Below are 19,996 nucleotides of genomic sequence, written 5' to 3' on the forward strand. Positions count from 1 at the left end.
CAAGAGTGAGACCAAAGTAATTAAGCTCAAGAAGAGTAATGATGGAGACCTCATTTGACTTCTGTAACTAGCTCACCCTTCCTGATCTTCAGGGAGGCACAGCAAGATAACACAGAGAGCTGGGCCTCAAGCCAGGCAGGCATTGGTTCAAATCCCAGCTATATTAATTTTGCATTTATGACATTAGGTATGTCTGGGGCCAGTGTCCCCATGCGTAAAATGTGATAATAGCGTCTCCCTTGCAAAGGTTCAGTGAGGAGTGAATGAGCTAGAGGCGGACAGCAGTGATCATGATGGTGGTCATGTGAGTGATGTTTGGTTTTGACACCAATTCTCCACCACCAACTGAGTGTCCCACAATTCAATTTAATTCTGACACTGTCTACCTGGAGTCAGTGTCAGATCCCACAGTTAAGGGGCTCAGTCCTACAAGACTGTCCTACTCCAGGTACCAGTCAAAAGTCCTGTGCTACTTACACTTCTGACCAACTGGCTATAAGTGAAAGGTTCTCATGAGTTCTCCTCAGGTTGGATCATTTGCTAGAACAGCTGACAGAGCTTAGGAAAATAGTTGCATGCATAGGTTTGTTATGAAGGATACAAAGGAACGTCCTGGTGAACAGGTATATCAGGTAAGGTCCAGAAGGGTCCCAAGCACAGAAGGTTATCTGCCTCTGGAGCTGGGATGCACCACCCTCCTGACACATGGATGTGTTGACCAGCCCAGAAGTGCTCCAAATCTCATTGTTCTTGTTTTTATAATCCAATCTCCAGCTCTCCTACCCTTCCTGGAGGGAAGTTCCTATCCTCTCTCCACTTCCCTTTCTGGTGACCAGCCCCCATTCTGAAGTTATCTGGGGCTCCCCTGAGTCATCTCATCAGCATAAACACAGATGTGGTCAAAGAGGCTCATTATGAATCACTGGAAAATGCAAAGGTTTTAGGAGCTCTGCACCAAGATCGGGGACAGAGACCAAATATATCTCTGATTATACCACATCATCATCATCTCTGAGGGAGAGACACTGTCATTGCTTTATCAGATTAATAAGACCGCTGCATTTGCCGCAAGCCTGTGGCTGCTCTGCATCATCACCACCGTGGGGGAGGGAAGTGCCCCAGCTCCGGCCAGAGCTAAACTGTGTGCTGGAGCAGAATCACAGAAGGTTCCTGAGGACTTAGGAAACAGACCTTTTCTTTCTGTGGGGTTCATCACCAGCTTGGTGCCATTTGGCTTCCTGCTTCGCCCTCCCTGACTCTCACTCTCCTCCACCCTGCCTGTATCCACTCTGTCCCCATGGTCTGGACAGTTGGCCCAACCAGAGTATGTTACCTGGAGCTGATTCCTAGATTCACAGGCTGGCACCTACCTCTCCAGTGGTGTTCCCAGGCTTCCTACATCAAACTATTTGCAGGCCATTCTGCAAAGGTGGGACCTGGGTCTCCATTCTGGGTCTTCCACACACAAGGCTCTTTCAGACACTGACCTTTGCACTGAGAGTTAGCACCTGTGTGACTCATCATCCCCACTGGTAGAGTGCAGGGGTCCCTGAGCCCTCCCTCCCCTGTGACCCTGACACCACCTGGGGATTTAAGATGACTCAAACCCTGGGCCCCACCACCCAGGTGGATCTGGAAACCTTCCTAGGATTTGGGCAAATCCCAGGCAGCAGACTCCTATTTCACATGCCTTGATTTTTCCCTCACCAAACCTGAACTCAAAGCTCAGCCTATTCCCCCGAAGCCAGTAAGTATTTCACAAGGGTGGCAACTTCACTGGAGCATAGAGGGGGTCATGGAGGCCACACCCACACCCTCAGGCCTCCTACTGCTCCCTGCTTCACTCTCTCCTCCTCTCCCCTCTCTCCTCCCCCTCCCACAGCAACAAATGGATTTTTCCTCTTGTCCCAAGCAAAGCGAGTCCTCCCACACCCAGACCTCTGGAGATCTCAGCTTCTGTCATTAGCACTCATCAAGGTACTGTATCAAACCAAATTTCCTTCCTGTGAGAAGGGCACACCTCCTCCCTGTAAGTGCACCCACCCTATAAGTGATGGGCACTCCCAGCTGCCCCCAACCTCACCCCCTCTCTCATCCACCTCCTAGCACATCCCAACCTTTCCCCCCCACATCCCCCTTGGACCTATCCCTTTCTGTCTTTTCCCTACAGCAAGACCCTCCCTCTCCCCAAGAGGACTCTCCCACTTCTGTTTGTAGGCCTCTCCGTGCTGGACGTCTTTGCTTTTGATGCACATGGCAGATGACCTCCTCGTGTAGGTCAGGCCTGGGGTGGGTCCGTGTTTCTATCTTAATTCCTGACTTGCAGGCTACAACTCCTTCCTTCTGAAGAAAGCTCCTGGAAGCAGGTGAGTGGGATATATTATGATGATTCTGTGACACTCTAGTATGTCACGTATGTCATCCATATGTGTGTTTGTAGGGGGTGGGAGGCAGAGCTCCTCAGAATTGACCCCACATCATGCTTGAGAATTCTCACTTGAGGCATCCAGTGTAAAATGAGCCTGTAGGGGGAAGGCCCTCCTCCCTCTCTGACTTTGATTCAGGCTGAGCTGCAGGGCGGAAGAGCTGTCCACTCAGGAGCTGTCTAGACGGTCATTAAAGCATTTTTACTTCCAAAGAAGGGAGGAGTCTCTGCTGTAGCATTTGCTGCTTAAAGAAAAAGTGGAGTCCTATGTGGATTTCCCCCGGTTGACAGATGGTCAGCACGGGGAGGCCCAGTGGCCTCAGGCCAGAGTTTGGGGCAGCTCCATAGAGGAAGTAGTGGGTACTGGTGGAAATCCATGCTGGCCTGAGGCATGTGAGCCAACAGCTCTGGGGTGCAGAGCAAGCTGGCTGGGGAGCAGGGCAGAAGCTCCGTCACTGGCCAGACGCCAGCAGCCGGCCAACCAGCACGCACAGCCACTGAGGATTGCCCCCAGTGTGGGGCCCCAGGGGCCAGGCCGCCTAGAGCTGGGCCTGGGGGAGGCAGGCCCCGTGCCGCACCCGTCACAGGCTGGGTGTCCTCCTAGGTGCACGACCGCCTAGATCGCTACTGCTGTGGTTTCGAGCCTGAGCCATCAGACCCCTGCGTGGAAGAGAGGCTCCGAGAGAAATGCCGGAACCCGGGTGAGCTGCGGCTGGTCCACATCCTGGTAGGTTCCCCCTGTCACCCAGACTCGGGTCTTCCTGTCTCCTTTGGAAGATGCTGCTTCTGGGTGGCAGAGATCACATGACACTGGGGGTTCCCAACTCTGTTCTTATTAGCAGTGGGAGCCTCTGTCTGAATAATGTTTCTAGGAAGCCCCAAGTGGGGCTTTGCAAATGTGATTGAGGCGGGACAACTCCACTGTCCCCTTGAGAGACTACAGGGAACCCCTAGGGCTCCTGGAAGCAGGTGTGTGAGCTGTGGGTCTTGACATCAGCCCCCACCCTGCCAGCAGGTGTGGGAACTGGGGCCTGGGACGGGGAAGGGAGTTTCCAAGGCCCCAGGGCTGGTCAGTGGCAGTGACAGGGCCCTATCCTGGGACCTGATGGCTTACAGGCTGGTGCAGATCTGAGGAACGCTCTGCTGCCTCCCGTTAAAAGAATAGCCCGAGTGGGCTCTGAATAAATATATTCAGGAATGTTCTATGAACTGCTGCAGGTACTGTAGACTTGTGCATCCCACAACGTGAAGACAAGCGGGGTGGGAAGCGATGTGCCGAGGCCATCAGAGACAGGGACTGGCAGGCAGAGTAGCTGTGTCTCCTGCCCAAGGAGGGCTACTCTGTCCTCTCCTCCTGGTGAGTCCAGTGTCCCCGATGCCTTGCCCTGGCCCATCGCTTGTGGAGCAGGTAGCTGTCATCATGGTGCCCCGGGCTGAGCTTCAGGCAGGCGACACCAGCCCAGAGGCCTGGGCTGCCTCGTGAAGCGGCTCCTGTCCTCAGAGCCCGCTCTCCTCTTCCCTGGTAAAGGCAGTTCCCCTGCGGGGAGAGGATGCACTTACGGCTATCATCTACCCCGGGGGCAGCCACGTCACAGACCCCTTGGGACAGCAGTTCTCTGAGGAAGGAGTCATTGGGCTTCAAGAGATAGATGATCCCCGAAGTGTACAGAGGGGCAAGGGGCGAGGGGGCGAAGAGACAGAGAGAGGGAAAGCTAGGGTCCTGGAGGCAGAAGTTCCCAGGTTAAGCCTCCCAAGTGATGGAGAGACTTATGGGAAGATGTCATGGAATCATGTACAGGAATGGGGTGCACGGGGTGGGCGTAGGGAGCAGAAGACATGGCCTCTCATTCCCAGCCACACCGTATTTTTAGAAAGGCTAAGGTATTCTCTTTTGCTGGTTCTAGTGTTCAAAGGGTTTAGGAGTCACAAAACTCTCCCGTGGGGATAGAGTGTGCCTGAGGCTTGAAGGCATCGTGCATTCTTGGTGACACTGGGCAATGTGTGGGCGCACAGGCGCCAGCGGCACAGAACAGTGAGCGTGCAATGTGAGCGTGCGTGCCTGCGGTACGTCCTGAGGCCATGACCGGCTGGGTAGGTTCCCTCTGCGCCTGCCGGTTCTCCCCTGTGCTCATCACCCCGTCAGCCCCCAGAACAGGAATGAGCCCTCTGCTCTGCGGTTTCATAGGACATGGCTTGGCAGTACTGGTCCAGGTCGGAACCAACCAGCTACTTAATAGCTGTGTGACTGTGTGCAAATTACTTGAGTTCTTTATGCCCCTGATTCTGTAAAAGGAAGCTGATCCTAATGGCTCCCTTCCGAGGTTGCTGGAAGGATTCACTGAGATGGTGCCTGGAAGCACTGAGCACAGCACTGCCATAAAGATTACAGCTCACATGGGGAACATCTGGGCAGGTAGCGGGGTGGATTGTGGGACTGTCAGCTCTGGGCCTCCCAAGCCACTAACCCACCTCTGTCCCTGTCCATCTTCTTCCCTGAGGTCCGGAGCAGTGATCCATCCCACCTGGTCTACATCGATAATGCCGGCAACCTTCAGCATCCTGAGGACAAGCTGAACTTCCGGCTGCTGGAGGGCCTCAATGGGTGAGGGTCAGTGGGGTTGGATGAGGGTTCGGAGACTGAGGCCTGATGGCTCTGCCATAGACCATGGAGCCTTTAATCATGGCTTCTGAGCAGTCCACAGTCTCTTAGACAAAAGCTGCTGGATCTGAGCCTCAGAAGGGGGTGGGGAGCCCTGGGAAATTTCGCTGAGGGGACACAGCCAGCAGGCGCCCGCAGTATCCAGAGGGCCTCCTGGCACTGCAGAGCGCAGGCAGCCGGCTGGGGTCTGGGAAAGCTAGCCCTTCCCCTGGCCCTGAGGAGGAGCCGGCCTGGGGAGCCTACCTTCCCTGCTCACTCATGGCAGGCAGCTCAGCCTTCTTAGGGCTCCTCCTAAGCAGAGTTGAGTCCTCCAGCTTCTCTGTGGGCCGGGACCCAGCCAAAAGCTCTAGTCCCTGCCTGCTTTCCCAGCAGAGTAGGTGGAAGGGCGCGCCCCGAGCACTCTGCAGGACGACTTTGCCAGGGTTTGCCAGCTGTGCAATTTCTGGCCATCTGGCTTCACCTGTCCTGGAAATTTTCTGAGATCACTTTTGCTTTTCCTTTCTGTTATGGGGCTCGGGGGCCCTTCCTCCAGGTTTCCTGAGTCTGTCGTGCAGGTTCTTGCATCAGGGTGTCTACACAACATGCTGCTCAAGTCCCTGCGGATGGACCCCGTATTCTGGGAAAGTCAAGGCGGGAGGCAGGGACTGAAGCAGGCTCTGCAGACTCTGGAGCGGCGAGGACAGGTGCTGCTGGAGCACATTCGGAAGCACAACCTGACACTGTTCAAGGATGAGGCCTCGTGAACTCCACTGCCCAGGCAAGGCTCTCGCCCTGCTGGCGGGGTGCCTCCCAACACAACCTGACTGGATGAGCATTCATCCTGGTGGCCACATTCTCTGGGTTCCTCCAACCTGAAGACAAGCGGGGAAATCCAGAAGAAACCAGAGGATACCATGGATGTCCCAGGTGTCCCACCTGCATGGGATGGCGAAGGTGGTTGTGGGTATTGGGTTTTCAACCTTACCACCATCTTTTCTGCCTTTTCAGCTCTGGCTATTCATTCCCTTGCACCAATAAATATATTCAAGGATGTTCTATGAACTGCTCCAGATACTGTGAACTTGTGCATCCCACATGCATATGTAGAGTAGATGTGTTGTGTGTGCATATGTAGAGTATATGTGTGAAGTTTCCCTCTGAAGATACCAAGCCAGAATCTTGTCAGGAGGCAAGGCCCCAAGTTTCCAGCAAGCACTTCTGTGTCTTGATGTGAACAGGTCTGCTCCGCACAGAACGGTGGATGCATAAACAGTGTGTGGCCCCGCCCAGCCTGTCCAGTGCGTGTCAACCAGCCATGGCACAGGAGGACAGGCCATGCACTCTGCTCAGCCCACTCAGCACCGTCTCCAGCGCTGCCCTCGGCACTGGCCTCTTCCTCCCTCTGGGGCTGTAGGGGGTGGAGGGAGGCTCAAACCCAGCTCTTCCCAAGTCCTCAGGACTCCAGGATTGAGCCCACTCTCCTGGGCTGCCTCTCAGCCCAGAGCGGCTCCGGCTCGGGGGCACAGGCCTCTCACTGCACTACTCCTCAGCAGGTATCCCTGCGCTCCCTACCTTCTGCCTCAGAAGGTCTTTCTAAATATATGTACCCTGAAGATTTTTTTCTCTTTGATTTTCAGAGGACTGGACTTGAACGAAGGAACTCTGGGTTCAGATCTGGCCTTGGCCACTTTATGGTTAGCAAATGACAAATGTTTATTGAGCACCCACCATAATAACAAGTAACATTTACTGAGTGACGACTGTGTGCCAGGCACTGTGACAGTGGTTTACATGGATCACAGCATTTCCCCTCACCACAACCTGATGGGTAGGTGGGATTGTTAGCATCTCCACTGTAGAGATGAGGCACAGAGGGGTTAAGTTGTTCAAAGGTACCCAGCTCGTAGGTGGAAGGGCCCAAATTCAAACCCAGGCAACAGTTGTGCTAGCATGTTTTGAGCCCAGGCCCATGACGAAAAGGTGCACCCACTGCCCTCCCCAGTCATCACTCCAATAGCTTTTCCTCCCCTAGACCCTATGGATTCAGAGCTGATGACCAGGCAGGGCCGATTCCCTGGAACAGAGCAGCACACTTGGGCCCTGGCAAGCAGTCACAGGCACCTGGCTCTCTGCCCATTGCTCTTGGCCTGTTAAGTCTGCTCAGTCTCTCAACTGTGTCTTTCCTGTGAACTCGAAACTTTCTCCACTTTCTATCCTTTTCAAAGAACACCCTCAGCCACATTCTGTCCTGCTTGCCCTCTCCTCCCCCAGCCATTGCCCCTGGAATGAGAAGGATGTGCCGAGTGAAGCTGACAGCTGGGGGAGATGGATTAGGACCCTCCCATCAACCTTAAGAAGCTTCGAAGGCAAGAGCCATGAGGGGTCTGCAGTGCAGGGGTCTGCTCACCTGCGTGCCACAGGGTCTGGTAAGGCCATCAAAATCACCAGCCACCATGCTGCCTGACTGACCTCACCCCAGGCCCGACCCTGTTTCTTTGTACTTCATCCCAAAAGAGCTGTTCCAAGGAAAATGATGGTGTTTCCAAAGGGGAGCGGCTAATGTTAGGAACGGAGGTTCACAGCTCTCTAGATGCAATCCCAGCAAGCTCCAAGCTCTGAAAATCAAAAGCCTCAGCAGGATCTGAGGTTACACCCAATAACTGAACACACTGATATTCCTGCAGTGAGATGTATGAATATTCACACTGAGTGGGACATGGGTTTTGGTACTGAATATCAGTGTGTTCAGTTATTGGGTGTAACCTCAGATCCTGCTGAGAGTGTTGCACAATTCATGGTATAACTACCATATTACATTTCTATATCTGAAAAATTCAGAATTCAGAATGACCTCTGGCCTCCAGGGTTTGGTTATGGGAGTCTAGGCCTGTGAGAACTAATTTATTACAAACCAGGCATGGTGCTAAGGGCTTTATACAAGTGATTTCATGAATGCCTTAAGACAGTCCCAGCTACGTGATCCTCTGCAGATAAAGCAGCTCAGCTGGTGAAGGGGTGTGTTGCCCGAGCCCACACAGGTGGAGGCGCCAGAGTCTGCCCCTGAACCTGGGGAGCACCACCTGGCATGAAGTGAATACAGACAAAGGCCCAAACTGTGCCAAGAGCTTTACTGTGTTCCTCATTGCAGACCTTCGAAATAACTCCAGGAGGTGGCATTACTGCTCCCATTTGACAAAACAGGAAACTGAGGCTCAGGGAGGTTGACCCAAGGTCACTGGTCACAACCGATGAGGCTGGGATTTGAACCCAGGCCCATTTAATTCCAGAGCCCCTGCCCCCACCACTGTAACATCCTTCCTTTCTTCCCTTCATTCATTCACTCGTTCGGTAAATTTTACTGAGCAGATTTTCCACACAGAATAGAGAATCTGGAAGGAATCAGTGTGTGTGGCGCACTGTGTGGCCACATGTATCAGGCATTTGGAGATAGGTCGTTTTACCTATACCGTCTGGCCACCAGAGCGTGTGTCCGGGCATCCTGTTGGTGAGCAAGGTCCCTGTAACCAGGGATATGGGAAATGAGAGGGCAGCACGGGGGCAGGAGGGAGTCAGAGAACTCTACCTCAGTGTGTGGGGGTCGGCACAAGATGTGGGAGGCAGAACCTCTGCAGACACTGAGAGACGGTTTCCCCTTGGCCAGGGCCTTCAGATAAGTGAACCCCTGAGACGCACCCTGCACTCCCCATTCGTGGCCCCCTGAAGTCAAGAGCTGCCTCTCCATGGACACTGGCCTTTCTTCCCTTCACACCTGCCCCTCCACTGCCCCAGGCCCCTGCAGTGGGGAGGAGGCTCAGGGGGCAGGAGGAGGACAGGTTTCTTACATGGCTCCAAGGGTGTCTTCCTCTCCCACCCCTCATGCCCTCCTCTTGGCTTCCCTGGCCCTCCCTGCCTCCCCGGGCCTCCTGGTTCCCTCGGGTTCTGCTTAGCACTGCTTAGGGGATGCCTATTTGGGGAGTTGGGTCTGGAAGGGCATTTGGGTATAGGGGCCTTTGGCTCAAGAGGTGGGATGACCTCCTCAACCCCTGGTGTTGTCCAACCGAAGAGAGAAGAGTCACTAAGCCTCCAAGGAAGTGGACCAGAGCGGGAGGCATCTCTAAGTAGAAGGCCGGGTTCCACACAGCTCACCCAACAGCAGGGCTGAGCTCACGTTCTGCAGGAAAATAGCATGGGGTGGGGGGCGAAGGGGGGGTCGCAAGTCGGTGCTGGCAGTGGGCTGGGGCATGCTGGACGGCAGGTCCACCTCAGGGGGGCGGAGGCAGCACCCAGCAAAGAGACACACACGGAGGTGCAGGGCTTTGATTGCAGGGGTGCGGGGGGAGGGGGCAGCCTCCAAGATGAACCAGTGGGGAAGGCGGCACATGAGAGGGGCGCCCTGAGGAACGCTCCCTTCATTGGTGTCTACAGCTCCACTGCAGGACTTAGCTCATACGTGATTTCTGGGGAGCGTCCACCCTACCCTGGAGGGCAGCAGAGGCAGGGTGCCTTCTGGAGGGCTCTTAGTGCAGGTGGTGGAGGGAAGTACAGGTCCAAGGCACCTCACGCACAGTAGAGCCACAGGAGACAAGATAAGTGAAGTAAGTCACTTAAAGCTGATGGGGGTGAGAATGTGGATTTTTTCTTTTTTAATTGATGAGAGACAGAGAGAGGCAGAGACATAGGCAGAGGGAGAAGCAGGCTCCCTATGAGACTCGATCCCAGGATCCAGGGATCACGACCTAAGCCAAAGGCAGACACTCAACCACTAAGCCACCCAGGAGCCCTGAGAATATGAATTTTTATTAAGTTTCTTGTGTGTGTGTCTCCCCAGCATCATTTACCAGAGGATCATTTGCACCCAGACCCCGCAAAACATCAAGGAATGAAGGGCCGTCCCTCCATGTGTCCGGGTGAGGGACACTGAGCATGACCGGGGAGGCTACTGCATGAAGGCAGGTCCAGCGGCAACTGCTCCTTGCACATCTGAGTGCCTTGTGCCTTGTTCTAGTGACTGCAGCCTTCATTTAAAACACACGCACTCACACACGGGGTGGGAGGACCCCCAGGCACCCTGATAACTTCCCTGCCCGGAAGGACTGGATGCATTGCTTCTCTGCCCTGCACCCTTGGCAGCTCTGTCGCCACACGAAGTCACATCTAGTCCTGGTGGGTGACACGACGGATGTGGGATGGGGACGGGATCTTCCCACCTCTGCCCACCCTCCCTAGGGAGGCTCCCTTGCACTGCCCAGGCGGCAAGCCTCAAATGCCCTTATACAGCCCCCCGGGGAGATCCCACCACCAGGGGACACTCGTGGGACGGCTGGAAGGGGTGAGGCGGAGGACGTCTTCTTGCACCAGCTCTGGGATGGCTGAGATGGCTGTGATGGTGGCAGCAGCCGTGTCAGAGACGGTGGCATTCTGAGCCTTGGACGCCAGCTCAGCTTCTGGCTCCTGAAGCCTCCAAGGCTGGGCAGTTCTCAGAACTGCTCCTCAAGGCCCAGCCCGGAGCCCACACCTCTCATTCTCCCAAGGGTTTTTTTGCCTTTCCGTTTTGGCATAATTATGAATTCACAGTAGCTGCAAAGACAGTACTGGGAGGTCCTGTGTAGCCTTCATCCAGTTTCCCCCAGTGGTGACATCACCCGTGATTATAGTACCAAAACCATGACCTTGACCTCGGTGTACTGTGCATGTGTGGTTCTGCATCATTTTAGCACACGTAGATTCAATAACCACCACGATGACCAAGATACAGAACTGTCCCAGCGCCTCGAAGACCTCCCTCTGCTACCCCTATGCAGCCACGCCCACCCCTTCCCTCGCTCCCACCCTCATCCCTGGCAGCCACATATCTGGTCTCCCTCTATAATTTTTGTCATTTGGAGAACGGTATCTAAAGGGAATCACACAGCATGTAAACTTTTGAGATTGGCTTTCTTCACTCATCGCAACACCCCTGAGATCCAGCCAAAGTGTTGCTTTAATCAACAGTCTGTGCCTTTTTGATTACTATCCCTTTTTATTCTTTAGTATCGCATGGTACACAGGGACCACAGTTTGTTTACAAGTTACCCCCTGAAGGACATCTGGGTCATTTCCAGTTTTTGACTAATACGATGAAAGCTGCTCTGAACGTTCATGTACATTTTTGTGTGAAAAGACAATTTCATGGTAATATGTTTAATTTCTTAAGAAACTTGCCAAACTGTTCCCAGGCTACCATCTTACATTCTTACCAGCAATGCATATGACAGATCCAGTTTCCCTGCATCTTTTCAGGCATTTGGTATCGTTCCTACTTCTTATTGTAGCTGAGGCCCGCGTGAGGCATTCCTCCAACTGGGCCTCTGCATTGCCACTTGGAAAATGGGATAATGGGGGGAGGGGGGATTATTAACCTCGTGGTTATACAACAAATCTTCCTCACCTCACATTTTCTATTAGTTGGGAAAAAAAAGGTGGTGTTGCCAAATATTCCATGGTATTGCCAAATATTTGTTATATCAAATTCAAGATTGAGTGTTTTGTATTTTGTTTGCTAGACTTTAGCAGACCCTAGAAAAAGGCTGACCACACAGGGATGGCTGAGGATCACCTCTGAGGTGTTTGCTTTGGGCTGGGGTGTCCACATGTGGTCCATTTCCAGGCCGCACACCAGCCTGCTGCCACCCTCCTCCGGCCAGTGAGGTGCCCTCAGAGCTGACTCATGGGGTGCAGAGGGAGCCACTGGTTACTGTGATGGGCTTCTGTCGGAGGAGCTGCCTGGGTACCCCAGCTCCCAGTTCCCAGGCTCCCCTGCCCTTATCTTCCCCCTGATTCTTCGGTGGGCTGTGTTAGGACACAGATTGAAAACAAACAGTATCAACAAAATGTTAACACTCTTAATGTTAAATGAGCTCTTAGAACTCCTACATAATAACAAAGAAACAATTCCTGCCTGCTAAATTTCCAAAGTTTAAAAAACTGCAAATACGGGGGCGATGGAAATAATCTACATCTTGCAAGGGTGTGGGGTACAAAGAAGTAGGTATGAGTGACACTCAAGGAACTCTACACTGAAGACCTATGCGCTTCACCATAAATTAACTAAACATCAATAAAAGAAACATGATAGCAACAAAAAGCAGCAGCAAGAGAAGAACTACTCGCGCTGTCAGAGCTCCCTCAGGGCTGGGCTGCCGGGCATGGATCCAGGCTCCTGCCACTTAGCAAATGCTGTGTGTGGCCCGAGGACAGAGTATCAGTTTGTGAGTTCAGACAGTGGAATGTTCTACAGCCAACAAGAATCTTGTTTTCAAAGAGTAACCTTCAATGGCGTGGTAAAGTGTTCATGTTACACTGTTAAGAGGAAAAAACCAACCAACCAACCCAGACTAGTTTCACAAGATTATAAATTTGTAAAAGGCGATTTGGCCACAGGCAGAAATCCAGGCTTCACTGAACCAATGAACCGTCCGCGGGGTTCCTCTACATCGTGATCCACACCCCCCCCCCCCCAGCCTCTAGCCGGTGGGCCGCCCGTGGCAGGAGCAGAGTACCGTCGGGGACAGGGCAGGGTGCGGAGCTAGTGTCTGGGGGACATGGCAGCCTAATGACCTGAGCTGGAGGAGACACACTGTTTTCCAGAAGAGCTGCCCCTGGAGCCGAGTTTTCCTTTTTGATTGAGGTCTAATGTATGAGGTACACATAGTAAAAGCATGTGAAATGCACCAGCCCCGGGTGTAAGCTCATGATCGCCCACACGGACGGTCACCGTGCAGCCACCAGCTGGATCGAGACACTCCCGACCTCCCGGCTCCCTCCCAGCTGGCCCGCCTTGACCCTCCCCCGGGGGGATTCTGACTTCTACCGCCAGAGACTGGTTCTCTTGTCCTGGCACTTCACGGAAATGCAATCGTACAGTGTATATGTTCTATCACTCAACACTCTGCGAGATTTACATTGTTGCCTGTGCCCATAGTTCATTCTTTAAAAAAAAAAGTGTGTCCTGGGAGCACCTGGGTGGCTCAGTAGGTTAAGGATCCCACTCTTGATTTCAGCTCAGGTCACGATCTCAGGGCTTGAGATGGAGCCCCACGTTGGGCTCTGTGCTCAGTGCAGAGTCGGCTTGGGATTCTCTCCCACCCCCCTCATGCTCTCTCTAAATAAACAAATAAAACCTTTAAAAAAAAAACCTGTTGTGTCCTTTGCACAGAATATATCTGTTGATGGAAATGTGAGTTTAGTTTTTGGTTATCTAGAGCTGTGAATATTTTATACATGTGATAACATTGGCACTCATTTCTTCTGGATTTATATTTAGCAGTGGACTTGCTGAGATACAGGGTAGCCATGTGTTCAGCCATAGAAGAAACCACCAAGTGGTTTCCAAGTAGTGTTACCCTCACACCAGCAGTGGGTGAGACTTCCAACAACTGAATCTTAACGTGTGGATCAACGTGGCAGTCTGAGAAGATGGCAGATAGAGCAGTTAGGGACAAAGATATCCTGGGTAGAAGGAAGGTCATGGAAGCACCTGGTGACCATGAAAATGTGCCACTAAGATCTCCTGCTTTGAATCCACCACCAACTGGCACCGAGGCCATTCCTCCCACAGTCGCCCTCAGCCAGTGACCAGGCTACTCATCTAATAGACAACTTTGGCTGAAGAATTGTTCTGCTTCGTGTGACAATCTTAGAACTGAGCTACAGAGGGCAGCCCCGGTGGCTCAGAGGTTTAGTGCCGCCAGCAGCCCAGGGTGTGATCCACGTCGGGCTCCCTGCATGGGGCCTGCTTCTCCCTTTGCCTGTCTCTGCCTCTCTCTCGCTCTGCGTCTCTCATGAATAAATAATAAAATCTTAAAAAAAAAACAAAAACAAAAACTGAGCTACAGACTCCTGGGTGGCTTAGCAGTTGAGCATCTGCCTTTGGCTCAGGTTGTGATCCCAGAATCCTGGGATCAAGTCCCGCATTGGGCTCCCCATAGGGAGCCTGCTTCTCCCTCTGCCTATGTCTCTGCTTCTCTGTGTTTCTCATGAATAAATAAAATCTTAAAAAAAAAAAAAAAAACTGAGCTTGAGCCTGAGGCTCTACCTCCTAGACCCCTTTTCCAGCCTTCCTTCCCAGGAGTCAGACTTGCATCAGTGTCTCTCCTCTGGGGGCATATCTGATCTTGGGTTACCTTTCTAGCTCTGCTCCACAGAAGCCAGGCGACAGCGGACTGTCAGGTGTGCCATTCAGCAAGACTGCCAACAGTAAAACTGACCTCTGACAGATTAGCTACATCTGCACTGGCAGGGTCATGCGTGAACCCAAACATCTGGTAGGGGCACCAGAGCTGCAGATCCCCTTGAATGCACTGTCCCGGGAGCAGCCCTGGGAACCATGTTGTTTGAAAGACAACGGCTCCCTTGGGGCTTCTAAGCCAGTGGCCCCAACTACCAACAGGGGTCTTGTCTCATCACCCTTGAGCAGCAACTTGCAGAACAGGGCAAGAATGGCCCCCGGGCTGGTGTGAGGACTCCCCCTGAAGAAAAGAAGTGCTCAGTGATGTCCTGCTGAATGTCCTGCCCTGTGTCCTTCTAAGGGAACCTGATGCCAGGTGTGTAGCCTGTTGTGGTCTTGGGAGCCTGAATGTCCTTTAGCCTAAGAACACCACCTGGTGGACATTGCATTTCCTCACCATGGCCCTGTCCCCCCTGCTTCCAGACTTGAACCCCAATTAGATTGGAATGTGATATTCATCAGGCAGTCAAGATGAAATACAACCAGCCCACATCACTTCATTGTCCTTGATACTTTCCCATGGCCACATCTCCTCAGTTGACAGCTGAGATGAAAGAGCACCTGGGTACTGACTACCAGTCCCACTTCCAACTAACCAATAAAAAGACTTGACCAAGAGGCTCCTGGGTGGCTCAGTTCGTTAAGCATCTGGCTTCAGCTCAGGTCATGATCCCAGTGTCCTAGGGCTGAGCTCCATGTCAGGCTCCCTGCTCAGTAGGGAACCTGCTTCTCCCTCTACCCCCCTGCTCACGCTATCTCTTTCTCTCTCAAATAAAATCTTAAAAAAAAAAAAAAAAAAAAAGACCAAGACGTTTATAATCATTTAATGAATGTTGCAAACACAACTCCACTGTGCTACACGTGAATTTCATGATGATGGAAGCTGATGAACCACCCACCCAAGCGACCACATGACTTACTCACAGTTTCCAGACATCTGGACAGCAACCAGAAAGATTCAGTAGCGAACAGCATGATCACTCGGCCAGAGGCTCCTTAGTTTCCTTCTTCCTTCTCCTCTTCCTTCTCCCCCTAAGGACCTTCTGTGGAGTATGGATGCTCAGGCCGGGAGAAGGGGGTTGGGAGGATCCCAGTGTACCAGTGCAGAGTGCTGGGAACTCCACACTCCAGATGCAGTAAGAAGACACAGAGGCACAAGCCTAGGGCAACCTGCTCAATAAATAGTTAATTCCCAGAAGCCACCACAGGGGGCTAGAGGGCCCAGGGACACTGAACTGGAGGAGCCACCCCCCACCCCCGGCCCAGCCATGGCACACTCGCTACGTATTGCACACTAACACATCTGCAAAGGGTCCCAGGAGGGTCTTGTTGAAGATGCAGCGGACCCACACCAAGTAGGTAGTAAAAGGCTTGATGTTCTCAGTGAAGGTGTGGTTCTGCAGAGCCAGGATGTAAGGCACATAGGTGTTCTCCCCCTGCTCCTGGAGCCACACCTCGTACTTCACCTCCCTCACTTTCAGGTACTTGAGGTTCCATGGGATCTGCCAGGAGACGGTGAGGCGGGCCTCAGAAGCACCCTGCACGGACGCCTGGCACCGTGCCTCCCGAACCTTGCCTGGGTACAGGCCCACGGTCCACTTCTGCTTCCGTGGCCCTGGCCGGCCCTTCACCACACGCCGTACAGTCTGGATGAGGGATGGGATGTCTACCTTGGTGTCCTGGTAGATGCGGAAGAGCCACTCAGGGTTCCGGCAGCAGAGGTGACGAGGAACCTCACGGCTCTGTAGGATGCGGGCCTGCTCGGCCCGGTCCAGGTGAGCGATGCCCCCCTGGTCCCAGGGCCGCTCGGGATGCGTGACGGTGTTCTCCGGCATCATGTTGCGCCAGGCCACATACTGGAGGTCCATGCCAGGCAGCGTGGCCAGCGTCTTATAGGGGGTGTAGTGGTCAGGGTTGACGGCATAGGGGAAGAGCTCGACCACGGTCGCCCCGCGGGGCAGGAAGAGGGCAGTGACCAGCTGGGCCCCATGCACGCTGACCAGCATGGAGGCGTTGCTGACCAGCCGCACGACATCGGCAAAGGCCTGGTCCTCCAGGGACACCGTCACCGTCTTCATCTGGAACTCCTGGGCCAGGGCCAACAGCAGCTCCGCCTCATTCAGGATGAGCCTGTTTTGGGTTCGGCTGAAGACCAAGATGTACTCCTCCCCGAGGGGAGCGCCCGCCTGGCTCACGTTCAGCTTCTCCATCATGAACCGGGCGAACTGCCGGATCTCGTTGCCGGAGACGAGGATGTTAGCCTTGGGGCCCTGCGGCTGCACGAAGCCATACTGGTACCAGGTGGTGACCTTGGAGAGGCCCACGAAGGCGTGGGAGAAGCACAGCAGCCGGCCCAGCGTCTTCAGCTGCGCGCGCAGGAGCGGCTGCTTAGGGCTGAGGAGCTTGTACAGGTCGAAGTGGGCGCCCTCGCTCCAGCCCTCCATGAAGAAGAGGCGGGCCTCGTGGGCCAGGCCGGGGAACTGCCTCAGCGTGTAGAAGAGAGGCAGCAGGTCGTCGTGGAAGACGTGCATCAGGTTGTCGGGGTTGAAGCGGTTGGCGACCAGGGCCACGTCGGGCACGAACACGGGCTTGGGCAGGAAGCGCAGGGCGGCGGCCGGCAGCTCCACGAAGTTGAAGTACTGGGTGTTGTGGTCCTCCACGGTGGACAGGTCGAGCAGGGCCGGCTGGAAGCGCCGGGAGCCCAGGTTGGGCAGCATGACCGAGGCGTTGCCGTGGAAGAAGATGAACTCCTCGGCCTCGTTGGAGTAGCAGAGCCACTTAAAGCGGCAGACGCGGTCGGTGTGCGTGCGGCCGGTGCACACCATGTGCGTGCCGCCCTCGCTCAGGAGCTGCAGCGCCCGGGCGTAGTCGGCCCTGGGCGCGGGGCCGGGCGCGGGGGCCTGGCGGCCGGCGGCCACCTCCTCCTCCAGCGCCGCCGCATGCTCCCGCAGCCGCACGTGCTTCCACAGGACGGCGGCCAGCACCGACACCAGGAGGGCGTTGAGCACCGCCGACAGGTGCATCCTGCCGCCCGGGGCCCTAGCGACAGGACCGCCCCCGGACAGCGCCGCTGGCCCCGCGGCCTTCACCCATCCCTGCGGGCGCCCCGCGGAACCGCAAGAGCCTGCGGGGGGAAGGAAAGGAAGAGGTCGGCACAGGCGGTCCGCAGCCCCCGGAGCCCCGCAGCCCCCCGCAGCGCCCATCCCTGCGCCCCTGCGCGTGTTCGCTCCTCCCGGCCCGCTGCCTCCCCGGGCACTTCGGGCAGGGAGACGTCAGCAGAGAAAACCCAATCAGAGGCTCGACAAGAGCTCAGTGACCGGCCTCACCCTCTTTACACCTACCTGCCAGGAGAAGAATGTGCTCAGCCCCAATTCCTGGTCCCGGGAGGAGCAAGGCAGGCGGGGAGGAGGGCTGCTCCAGCCAAGCCCAGTCTAGCTCGGAGCGCCCCCGCCCCCGCCCCCGGCCCCACCCCCAGGGTGTGAGTGAACCCAACACCCAGACATCTGGGCTGTGTAAGTGCTTATGTCACTCAAATCCCGTGGCTGTTTGTTATGAAGCACTGCTACAGCAGCAGCTAACCAACGGAGGACCCATGATGACAGGCACAGGGCAAATCCCGCTACTGCAAGGCAACGGCCTCTCCGTACAGGGGCACAGACCGACCGAAGGCCTGTGAGCGCTGTCTCCAGGCTGTACACCAGGACCCCAGTGTCCCCTTCTGACGACACACCGAACACACATGTGGGGGATATGGGGGAATGTCTGCTCTTGCTTAAAGCTCCTGTTCAGAAACCACTCCTGCTGGCTTTTCAATTCCCATGGAAGGATGGGTGGGTATTTGCCCCCTCCACGGCCCAGTAAAAGAACTGTATCTGATACACCTACAGGGGGGCCTGGCTGAGCTGTGGGCATTTGCTTCACTTTTCTGCACTACCCAGAAGGGTAATACACTTGCTCTGAAGCCCAGGACTGCTCAGATTTGAAGGCTCTCCCCTCGGCCCTCATAGGAGCAGCATGGGTACCACCTGGTGCCCAGCCGGCACTGCACTGGGGAGGGGCTAGCTTCTGCTTCTTGGTGTCTTGCAGCTTGTCTCTCCCTGCAATCACAAAACTCAAAGTTCAATCCTGCCCAGAAAGAGGCGGTGGCTTAGGCTAGGTTCCCTCAGATGCAGAATCAGAGACAAGAGTTTGAGTCAAGAGCTTGAGAAATCATCCAAAGAATTGGGGGGAATTAAAAGGGAGAAGGAGTGAAGCCAATCAAGGCATATTAATGAGCAGGTCACTACTCTGAAGAAGCAGGGCTATTTGCCTCCCGACTCCCCTCCAGCACCCAGCTGAAGGCCATCCCTGGGGCACCGTCTCTTCCGGCCTACCCTCATCTAAGGGTTGAGCATGCACATTCATAAGTATGCATATTATACTACCCTCTAAAACATTTCAAAGGAATTACTCTAGCTATCATGTACTCCAGTGTTTCCTTTTCTAGTCCAATATTCTAAATTTGCTTTTAAAAGGAGGGCAGGAGGGATCCCTGGGTGGTGCAGCGGTTTGGCGCCTGCCTTTGGCCCAGGGCGCGATCCTGGAGACCCAGGATCGAATCCCACATCAGGCTCCCGGTGCATGGAGCCTGCTTCTCCCTCTGCCTGTGTCTCTGCCTCTCTCTCTCTCTCTCTCTCTGTGACTATCATAAATAAAAATAGAAAAAAACAATTTAAAAAAAAAAAAAAAGGAGGGCAGGACATGTTCATCTTAATTGATTTCACAACCTAACAGGGTTGGCAATTTACTCTTTAAAAATCCTGGTCTTGGGGCACCTGGGTGGCTCAGTCAGGCATCCGACTCTTGATTTCAGCTCAGGTCATGAGTGGTTGTGATTGAGCCCCGAATTGGGCTCTGTGCTGAGCATGGAGCCTGCTTAAGATTCTCTCTCCCCCTGCTTCTCCTGCCCCCACTCACACATGGGTGCTTACGCTCTCTTACTCCCTCCATCTAAAAAAAACAAAACTGGTCTAGATCACAGATTCTCTAACCTGGCTGGTTCTTGAAATCCCCAGAGGCACTTGCTAAAACATCATGTATTCATAGGCCCTAATCAAAGAGGTCCTGATTCAATAGTAGGTCTGGAGTATGGCTCAGGCATCTGCCATCTTTTGTTCCTCTGTTTCATTTTCACCATCTGCTTGTAGATTATTTGAATTCCATTTCTAACTATCGATAGTGTTTCTGAGTATATTTCTTGGTGCAGATTTTCTAGCGGTTGCTCTAGGCATCATACTGTGTATATGCAAACTAGCACAGTCTACTGGTAGTGACATTCCACCTCTCGAGCAAGCACAGAGACCTTATCTCCATCTGGGCTCTTTTATCCTCCTCCTTTATAATAAAATTATCTTCAACATTTCCTCTACATGCGTTAAAATCCGCATCAGACCACCTTATAATTTTTGTTTCAATTACCCAGTGTAATCTTCTCAAGAGGGAAAGGAGAGTCTATTATATTTACCCATATTTTTACTATTCCTGCTTTTCCTTCATCCCTGATGTTCCAGGTTTTCCTCCGTTATCATTCTCTGGAGAACTTCCTTTGGTCATAATTTTAGGGAAGTTTGCTGAGAACAAATTCTCTTAGTTTTCCTTCGGGTGAAGAAAATGCCTTGATTTCACCTTC

The 19,996-nt window shown here is 53.8% G+C and overlaps 2 protein-coding genes across 5 annotated transcripts in view; one reads left to right on the plus strand and one right to left on the minus strand.

The window, feature by feature from the left end:
• GASK1A (golgi associated kinase 1A) overlaps positions 1–6,817 on the plus strand; it is an 82,692-nt gene extending 75,875 nt beyond the window's left edge. For 3 of the 4 annotated variants that reach the window (XM_038570605.1, XM_038570604.1, XM_038570603.1), the window contains 3 exons: positions 3,030–3,152; positions 4,924–5,027; positions 5,617–6,817. In XM_038570605.1, coding sequence (XP_038426533.1) covers positions 3,030–3,152; positions 4,924–5,027; positions 5,617–5,827 — 438 coding nt within the window. In that variant the 3' untranslated portion in view covers positions 5,828–6,817. Of the gene's footprint in view, positions 1–1,882; positions 1,978–3,029; positions 3,153–4,923; positions 5,028–5,616 lie in introns of those variants that run through there. The other variant, XR_005376895.1, reaches the window with a different exon arrangement.
• Positions 6,818–15,608: 8,791 nt separating this feature from the next.
• POMGNT2 (protein O-linked mannose N-acetylglucosaminyltransferase 2 (beta 1,4-)) lies at positions 15,609–17,351 on the minus strand. Its single transcript, NM_001010957.1, is given in 1 exon segment — positions 15,609–17,351. A coding segment is annotated over 1 exon segment (1,743 nt).
• Between the last annotated feature and the right edge of the window lie 2,645 nt (positions 17,352–19,996).

The sequence above is a fragment of the Canis lupus genome, chromosome 23 (assembly GCF_011100685.1).
Source record: "Canis lupus familiaris isolate Mischka breed German Shepherd chromosome 23, alternate assembly UU_Cfam_GSD_1.0, whole genome shotgun sequence".
NCBI lineage: Eukaryota > Metazoa > Chordata > Mammalia > Carnivora > Canidae > Canis > Canis lupus.